The sequence below is a fragment of the Gallinula chloropus genome (genome assembly GCF_964237585.1).
Source record: "Gallinula chloropus genome assembly, chromosome: 32".
Taxonomy (NCBI): Eukaryota; Metazoa; Chordata; class Aves; order Gruiformes; family Rallidae; genus Gallinula; species Gallinula chloropus.
Genome location: NC_140117.1, coordinates 1261 through 10000, shown reverse-complemented (window position 1 = coordinate 10000; position 8740 = coordinate 1261). Strand labels below are relative to the sequence as shown.

Genomic DNA, 8740 nt, shown 5'->3' with positions numbered 1-8740 from the left:
GGACGCACCCCCCACCCCCCTGGACGTCACCTTCGAGACCCGTGAGTTCCTGGGTGGGGTGGGGGGGACCCAAATCCTTGGGTTGGGGGATGGTGGGACCCAAATCCTTGGGTCCTGGGGGGATAGGGGGCACCCAGATGTCCTCACCTCCCCCCTCCTGTCCCCCCCACCCCAAAACTGCCCTCCCCAGCTCCTCTCCCCCACCCCCACCCACGGGACTGCGCTGAGGAGCAGCTGAATGGGCCGGGGCCTTCGCGGGAGACCCTCATCTTCCTCGGGGGGGACCCAGGGAGACCCCTGCGGGTCTACTGTGACATGGAGACCGACGGCGGCGGCTGGCTGGTGGGGCAACTGGGAGGCACTGGGAGGCGCTGGGAGGGGGCTGGGGGGCTGTTATAGGGGGTTATTGGGGGGAAAATATTGGGGCTGGGGTGGTACCGGGGGGCACTGGGAAAGGGTGTAGGGGGTTACTGGGAGGAAATGGGGGGGCTGGGTGGTACTGGGGGGCACTGGGAGGCGCTGGGAGGGGCTGGGAAGGTGCTGCTGGGCGTTACTGGGAGGAAATGGGGGGCTGGGATGGTACTGGGAGGGACTGGGGGGCACTGGGAGGGGGCTGGGGGCTGCTGTAGGGGGTTATTGAGGCGAAATGGGGGGTCTGGGATGGTATTGGGGGGCAACTGGGAGGACTGGGAGGTACTGGGAGAGGGCTGGGGGCTGCTTTAGGGGGTTATTGGGGTGAGATGGGGGGCCGGGGTGGTACTGCGGGGCACTGGGAGGGGCTGAGGCTCTGCTATGGGGGTGTTATGGGCAGGTTATGGGAGTCTGGGGTGGTATTGGGGGGGCAACTGGGAGGAACTGGGAGGCACTGGGACGGGCTGCGGGCTGTTAAAAGGGGTTATTGGGGGGAAATGGGGGTCAATGAGGGATACTGGTGGTCAATGAGGGGTGTTGGGGGTCAACAAGGGGATTTGGGGGTCAATGAGGGGTCTTGGGCATCAATGAGGGGGGTTCTTCCCCCCACACCCCCTCAAAATCCCCCCCCAGGTGTTCCAGCGCCGCCAAGACGGGGGCACCGATTTCTGGCGGGGGTGGGGTGCCTACGCCAGCGGCTTCGGCAACGTCACCGGCGAGTTCTGGCTGGGTGAGGAACCCCCCCTCCCTGGGAGGAGACCCCGAAAACACCCATGGGGTGGGGGGGGAGGTCCCCAAGGGAGGACCCCAGCTAGGGACCCCCATGTCCGGCTGGGTGACCAACATGGGGACCCAGTTATTGGGTGGGAAATGGGGGGGGGGGGGAACACACATGGGAATTGGGGTGGTGGTCTAGGGGGACCTTGGGAGTCCTGTGGGGTCTTGGGGGGGCTCTTGAGGGGTCTTGGGGGTCCCTTGACTCGTGAATGGGGTCTCTGGGGTCTTGGGGGGGGTTCAAGGGCGCCCTGGAGGTCCTATGAGGTCTTGGGGGGGTCCCTGGGGTGATGGGGGTGTGATGTCTGATGAGGGGTGTCTTGGAGGTCCCTTGACCCATGAATGGGGCCCCTGGGGGGCGTTGGGGGGGCTCTAGGGGGACCTTGGAGATCCTATGGGGTCTTGGGGGGTCCTGAGGCAATCTGGGGGTCCAATGGGTTGGGGGGGGAGGTTTGTCCCTGACGGGGGGGCTGGGGGGTGTCTGGGGTGGTGTGGGTGGGGGGTCCCTGACAGGGGGGCCTGGGGGGGTCCCTGGAGTGGTGTGTGGTGGGCTACTCCCCCCAGGAATTGGGGTGGGGTCCAGCCTCAGCTTTGGGGCGCAGGGAACGAGGCCCTGCACGCCCTGACCTGGGGGACCCCCACGGAGCTGCGGGTGGACCTGCGCACCCCCCACGACGCCGCCTTCGCCCGCTACCGCGACTTCGCCGTCGCCGGCCCCGAGGACAACTACCGGCTGCGGCTGGGCGCCTACAGCGGCACCGCCGGTACCGTGGGATGGAGGGACCCGGGGCGGGGGGGGGCTTGGGCACGTCAATGGGCTCCCTGGGGGGCTTTGAGGGGTCCCTGGGCATGTGAATGGGGTCCCTGGGGAAGTTTGGGGGATCCCTGGGCACGTCAATGGGCTCCCTGGGGGACTTTGAGGGGTCCCTGGGCATGTGAATGGGGTCCCTGGGGGGCTTTGAGGGGTCTCTGGGCATGTGAATGGGGTCCCTGGGGGGGGTTGGGGAATCCCTGGGCACATGAATGGGGTCCCTGGGCACATGAATGGGGTCCCTGGGGAGGGTTGGGGGTTCCCTAGGCATGTGAAAGGGGTCCCTGGGGGCCCTTTGAGGGGTCCCTGGACACATGAATGGGGTCCCTGGGGGGGGTTGGGGAATCCCTGGGCACATGAATGGGGTCCCTGGGCACATGAATGGGGTCCCTGGGGAGGGTTGGGGGTTCCCTGGGCATGTGAAAGGGGTCCCTGGGGGCCCTTTGAGGGGTCCCTGGACACATGAATGGGGTCCCTGGGCACGTGAATGGAGTCCTGGGGGAAGTTGGGGGGTCCCTGGGCATGTGAATGGGGTCCCTGGGCACGTGAATGGTGTCCCTGGGGGGCTTTGGGGGGTCCCTGTGCACGTGAATGGGATCCCTGTGCACGTGAATGGGATCCCTGAGAACGTGAATGGGGTCCCTGGGAACGTGAATGGGATCCCTGAGAACGTGAATGGGGTCCCTGGGAACGTGAATGGGGTCCCTAGGCACGTGAATGGGATCCCTGAGAACGTGAATGGGGTCCTTGGGAACGTGAATGGGGTCCCTGGGCACGTGAATGGGATCCCTGAGAACGTGAATGGGGTCCCTGGGAACGTGAATGGGATCCCTGAGAACGTGAATGGGGTCCCTGGGAACGTGAATGGGGTCCCTGGGCACGTGAATGGGATCCCTGAGAACGTGAATGGGGTCCTTGGGAACGTGAATGGGGTCCCTGGGCACGTGAATGGGATCCCTGAGAACGTGAATGGGGTCCCTGGGAACGTGAATGGGGTCCCTGGGCATGTGAATGGGGGTCCCTGGGGGCTTTGGGAGGTCCCTGGACACGTGAATGGGGTCCCTGGCAGGGTGGTCCTGGTGGGTCCCTGGGGAGGGTCCTTGAGGGGTCCCTGTGGTGGTGGGTGAGGGGGTCCTTGACAGGGGAGTCTGGGGGGTCCCTGAGGAGGAGGGTTTGGGAGGTCCTTGTGGTGGTGGGTGGGGGGTCCTTGACGGGGCGGTCTGGCGGGTCCCTGGGGTGGTGGGTGGGGGGTCCCTTATGGGGGTCCCTGACGGGGGGGGGGGGGTGTCCCGCAGGGGACGCGCTCTCGTACCACGCCAACAGCCCCTTCTCGACGCGGGACCGGGACCCCCGGGGCCGCCCCCGGCCCTGCGCCGTGGCCTACACCGGGGCCTGGTGGTACCACAACTGCCACTACGCCAACCTCAACGGCCGCTACGGGACCCCCCACGACCACCAGGCACGGGGGGGCACCTATGGGGGGAGGCACCTATGGGGAGGCACCTATGGGAGGGGGGCTGGGGGGCTATAGGGGCTGGGGGGGGCTAAAGGGCACATAATGGGGGCAGGGGGTGGGGTCTGTAGGGTGTTTGGGGGTGGGGGGTGGGCTATAGGTGTCCATAGGGTGCCCATAGGGTGTCCATAGGGCACCCCCAGGGTGTCCATAGGTGTCCATCCATAGGATATCTATAGGGTGTTCATAGGGTGCCTATAGGGTTCCTATAGGGGATCTATAGGGTGCCCCCAGCTTGTCCATAGGATGTCTATAGGGTGCCCATAGGGTGCCTGTCCATAGGGGGTCCATGGGGTGCCCATAGGGGGTCCATAGGGTATCTATAGGGTGTCCATTGGGGGTCCATGGGGTGTCCATAGGGGGTCCATGGGGTGCCCATAGGGTGCCCCCAGAGTATCTATAGGGTGTCCATAGGGGGTCCATAGGGTATCTATAGGGTGTCCATTGGGGGTCCATGGGGTGCCCATAGGGTGTCCATAGGGGGTCCATGGGGTGCCCATAGGGTGCCCCTGACCCCCCTGCTGCCCCCGCAGGGTGTCACCTGGTTCCCCTGGAAGGGTTTCGGCGTCTCCATCCCCTTCACCGAGATGAAGCTGCGGCCGCAGCGCGACTGAGGGACGGCGCCTTTATGGGGGGGGCGGGGGGGGAGGGGGGCAATAAAAGTGCCTGGAGACCCCCCCCCGTGGTCACTGCGGGGGTTCGGGCGGGGGGAGCACCCCCAAGCAGCGGGAGGGGGGGCTGGGGGGCTGGGGTAGGGGTGGGGGGAGGCAGCAGGGTGGGTGCAGGTGGGGTGGTGGGGGGATTGCAGGGGGGGGACAGGATGGGGGGTGCAGGACGATGGGTGGGGGCAGGGGGGTGCGGGAAGGTGGGTGCAGGTTAGGGGGTGGGGGGGTGGGGTGCAGGTGGGGGGTGCAGGATGCTGGGTGCAGGGGGATGGGTGCAGGTGGTGGGGTCGGGCAGGGGGTGCGGGGGGGGACAGGAGGATGGGTGCAGGGAGATGGGTGGGTGCAGGTGGGGTGGTGGTCTACGGGGACCTTGGGAGTCCTGTGGGGTCGTGGGGGGCTCTTGAGGGGTCTTGGGGGTCCCTTGACCCATGAATGGGACCCCTGGGGGGGTTTGGGGGGGTTCTAGGTGGGGGGGGTGCAGGCAGTGGGGAGCAGGAGGATGGGTGCAGGGGGGTGCAGGATGAGGGGTGCAGGGGGGTGCAGGATGCTGGGCACTGGCTCAAGCGTGGGGCTGGGGTTTGGGGGGGAGGGACAGGATCCTGGGTGCAGGAGGATGGGTGGGTGTCGGGGGATGCAGGATGCTGGGTGCAGGATGCTGGATGCAGGGGGATACAGGATCCTGGGTTCAGGGGGATACAGGATGCTGGGTGCAGGGGGGTGCAGGGGAGTGCAGGATGCTGGGTGCAGGGGAGTGCAGGATGCTGGGTGCTGGGGGATACAGGCTGCTGGGTGGGTGGCTCAGTCCGCGGTCTGTGGGGGGATACAGGATGATGGGTGGGGGGTGATGGGTGGGTGTAGGGAGATACAGGATGCCCCGTACAGGATGCTGGGTGCAGGGGGATGGGTGCCGGGGGGGTGCAGGATGCTGGGTGCTGGGGGGTGCCGGATGCTGGGTGCTGGGAGATGCAGGGGGATGCAGGATGCCGGGTGTCGGGGGATACAGGCTGCTGGGTGCCGGGGGGATACAGGATGCTGGGTGCAGGATGCCGGGTGCTGGGGGGGTGCAGGATGCTGGGTGCTGGGGGATGCAGGGGGTTGCAGGATGCCGGGTGCCAGGGGGATACAGGCTGCTGGGTGGGGGGGCTCAGCCCGCGGTCTACCGGGGGATGCAGGATGCTGGGTGGGGGGTGATGGGTGCTTGGGGGATACAGGCTGCTGGGTGGGGGGCTCAGCCCACGGTCTGTGGGGGGATGCAGGGTGCTGGGGGATGCAGGATGCTGGGTGCAGGGGGATGGGTGCCGGGGGGGATACAGGCTGCTGGGGGGGGGGGCTCAGCCCGAGGTCTGTGGGGGGATACAGGATGCTGGGTGGTGCAGGATGCTGGGTGCTGGGGGATGCAGGATGCTGGGTGCTGAGGGGTGCAGGGGGATGCAGGATGCTGGGTGCCGGGGGGGATACAGGATGCTGGGTGGGGGGCTCAGCCCGCGGTCTGTGGGGGGATGCAGGATGCTGGGTGCTGGGGGATGCAGGATGCTGGGTGTAGGGGGATGGGTGCCGGGGGGGATACAGGCTGCTGGGTGGGGGGGCTCAGCCCGCGGTCTGTGGGGGGATACAGGATGCTGGGTGCTGGGGGGTGCAGTATGCTGGGTGCTGGGGGGTGCCGGATGCTGGGTGCAGGGGGATGCAGGATGCCGGGTGCTGGGGGGATCCAGGCTGCTGGGTGGGGGGGCTCAGCCCGCGGTCTGGCGGGGCCGCAGGCGCAGGCGGTAGCGCGGGCAGCGCAGCACCGTGCCCCCCCCCGCCACGGCCAGGCTGGGCAGAGCCCCCGGGGCCGCGGGCTCCAGCCGGAACCGCTGCACGATGTGGCCCAGGAAGACGAAGAGCTCGGCCCGGGCCAGCCCCTCCCCCGGGCAGGATCGGGCCCCGCAGCCGAAGGGCACCAGCGCGCGCCAGGGGGGGCCCGGCTCCAGGAACCGCTCTGGGGGGGGGGGGGGAAGAGGGGGGGGGTCAGGGGAGCCGGGGTCTGGATGGGGGGGTGGGGAAGGGGGGGTTTGGATACGGGGGTGGGGAATGGGGGGGTCAGGGGGGTCAGGGGAGCCGGGGTCTGGATGGGGGGGGTGGGGTGGGGAAGGGGGGGGACTGGATGGGGGGGGTGGGGAAGGGGGGGTCAGGGGAGTCGGGGTCTGGATGGGGGGGTGGGGAAAGGGGGGTCAAGGGAGCCAGGGTCTGAATGGGGGGGGTGGGGAAGGGGGGGTCAGGGGAGCCAGGGTCTGGAAATGGGGGGGGGGGGGGGAGGGGGGAAAGAGGGGTCAGAGGAGCCGGGGTCTGGATGGGGGGGATGGGGAAGGGGGGGGTCAGGGGAGCCGGGGTTTGTGGGGGGGGGTTTTGGAAGGGGGGGGTCTGGATGGGGGGGTGGGGAAAGAGGGGGGGCAGGGGAGCCGGGGGGGGCAGGGGTATCGGGGTCTGAATGGGGGGGAAGGGAAGGGGGGGGGTCAGAGGGGTCAGGGAGCTGGGGTCTGGATGGGGGGGAAAGGGATGGGGGAGTCGGGGGGGTTCGGGGAACTGGGGTCTGGATGGGGGGTTTTGGGGGGGGGGGTGGAGGATGAGGGGTTGATGGGGGGGGACACACCCACCCGAGGGACCCACCCTAAGGGGTTTGGGGGGGGGGGGGGGTGGGAGGGGAATGGGGGAGACAGGGTGATGGGTGGGGGGACCCACACAAGGGGTTGGGGGGGGGGGGTGTGGCAGGAGATGGGGGGGACTCACATAAAGGGGTTCAGGGGACCCAGGCGATGGGGGGGTGGGGGTGGGGGGGGCGGGGCAAGTCCCAGGTATTCAGGAGCCCTGGGTGATGGGAGGGGTCCTGGGAGGGGGGGTCCTGGGTGATGGGGAGGGGGGGTCCTTGGAGAGGGGGTCCTTGGGGGGTCCCAGGGCCGTACCGGGCAGGAAGTCCTGGGGGTGGTGCCAGATCTCGGGGTCCTGCTGGGCTGCCAGGAGGTTGGGGACCAGGATGGAGCCAGACGGTACTGGGACCCCCCCGACACTGGGACGGGACGAGACTGGGATGTACTGGGCTCTGCTGGGGCCTACTGGGACATACTGGGCTCTGCTGGGGCCTACTGGGATGTACTGGGCTCTGCCAGGTCCTACTGGGACCTACTGGGCTCTGCTGGGGCCTACTGGGATGTACTGGGCTCTGCTGGGACATACTGGGCTCTGCTGGGACATACTGGCTCTGCTGGGGCATCTGGGGCTTGATGGGGCTCTCTGGGGTCTACTGGGACCTCCTGGAGCTTACTGGTGTCTCCTGTAGCCTGTTGGGGTTGAGACCTGTCAACTGGGAGTACTGGGAGCTACCTGGGGTCAACTGGGACCTACTGGTTCGTAATGGTCCATGCTGGGGCACGTGGGCATCTGCTGGGACCTACTGGGTTCTGCTGGGACATACTGGGCTCTGCTGGGGCCTGCAGGGATGTACTGGGCTCTGCTGGGACATACTGGGTGTAACAGTGTGTCCTGGGACCTTAAGGGGTCTACTGGGCCATGCTGGGTTCTGCTGCCATCTTCTGGGACATACTGGGATCTTCTGGGCTTTACTGGGGTGTTCTGGGGCCTCTTACTGGGGCCTCCTGTGGTCTGCTGGGGCTTACTGAGACCTTCCTACTGGGAAGTACTGGGAAGAGACAACTGGGGCCTTCTGGCCCCTGCTGGGGGCTACTGGGACATACTGGGTTCTGCTGGGGCCTGTGGGGATCTACTGGGGTCTACTGGGCTCTGCTGGGACCTACTGGGACCTCCTTGAGCTTACTGGTGTCTCCTGCAGCCAGTTGGGGCTGAGACCTGCCAACTGGGAGTACTGGGGGCTACCAGGGGTCAACTGGGGCCTTCTGGGCTCTGCTGGGGTGTACTGGGACATACTGGGCTCTGCTGGGGCCTGTGGGGATCTACTGGGGGGTCTACTGGGCTCTGCTGGGACCTCCTTGAGCTTACTGGTGTCTCCTGCAGCCTGTTGGGGTTGAGACCTGCTATCCCTACTGGCCTGTACTGGTCCATGCTGGTCTATATTGGTTCATACTGGTTGATACTGGTCTATACTGGTTCCCACTGGTCCGTACCTGGTGTGGCGGCGGGCGCAGTGGGGCAGGGCCAGGGGGGCCGGGGGCCGGAGCCGCAGGGTCTCGGTGACGACGGCGTGGAGGAGGGGCAGGCGCCCCGTGTCACCCACCTGGGGGGTCCCGCTGGGACCCAGCTCCCGGCACAGCTCCTCCCACAGCCGCTCCTGCAGCTGGGGACACGCGTGGCACACGGGTGGCACACGGGTGGCACACGTATGTCACACACGTGTCACCCCGCAGGACACGCCTGGCATGACACATGGGCTGTGGGGGGGGTCCCACCTAGGGGGGGTCCCACCCGGGGGGGTCCCACCCGGTGCCAGCGAGTAAAGGGGAGTGTGGGGACACGCGTGTGACACGCGTGTGACACGCGTGGGACATGGGTGTGACATGGGTGTGGCAACAGGGTGGTGCAAGGGGACAGTGATGGTGGAGGGGGGGACACGTGGTG

At 67.5% G+C, this 8740-nt stretch overlaps 2 protein-coding genes across 2 annotated transcripts in view; one reads left to right on the top strand and one right to left on the bottom strand.

Moving 5' to 3' along the window:
* Positions 1–4123, top strand: part of TNXB (tenascin XB) — a gene marked incomplete at both ends in the record, with an annotated part of 45145 nt that extends 41022 nt beyond the window's left edge. Inside the window, 6 exons of the mRNA XM_084277551.1 lie at positions 1–41; positions 191–342; positions 1045–1141; positions 1788–1949; positions 3292–3455; positions 4043–4123. The exon at positions 1–41 is cut by the window's left edge and continues 92 nt beyond it. Coding sequence (XP_084133677.1) covers positions 1–41; positions 191–342; positions 1045–1141; positions 1788–1949; positions 3292–3455; positions 4043–4123 — 697 coding nt within the window. The remainder of the gene's footprint in view (positions 42–190; positions 343–1044; positions 1142–1787; positions 1950–3291; positions 3456–4042) is intronic.
* A 1781-nt stretch (positions 4124–5904) lies between these two features.
* LOC311202904 (steroid 21-hydroxylase-like) lies at positions 5905–8459 on the bottom strand (the record flags this gene model as incomplete). Its single annotated transcript, XM_084277550.1, has 3 exons — positions 5905–6152; positions 7114–7217; positions 8290–8459. Coding segments are annotated over 3 exons (522 nt in total), but the record flags the coding sequence as incomplete, so codon positions are not given.
* Positions 8460–8740: the final 281 nt, after the last annotated feature.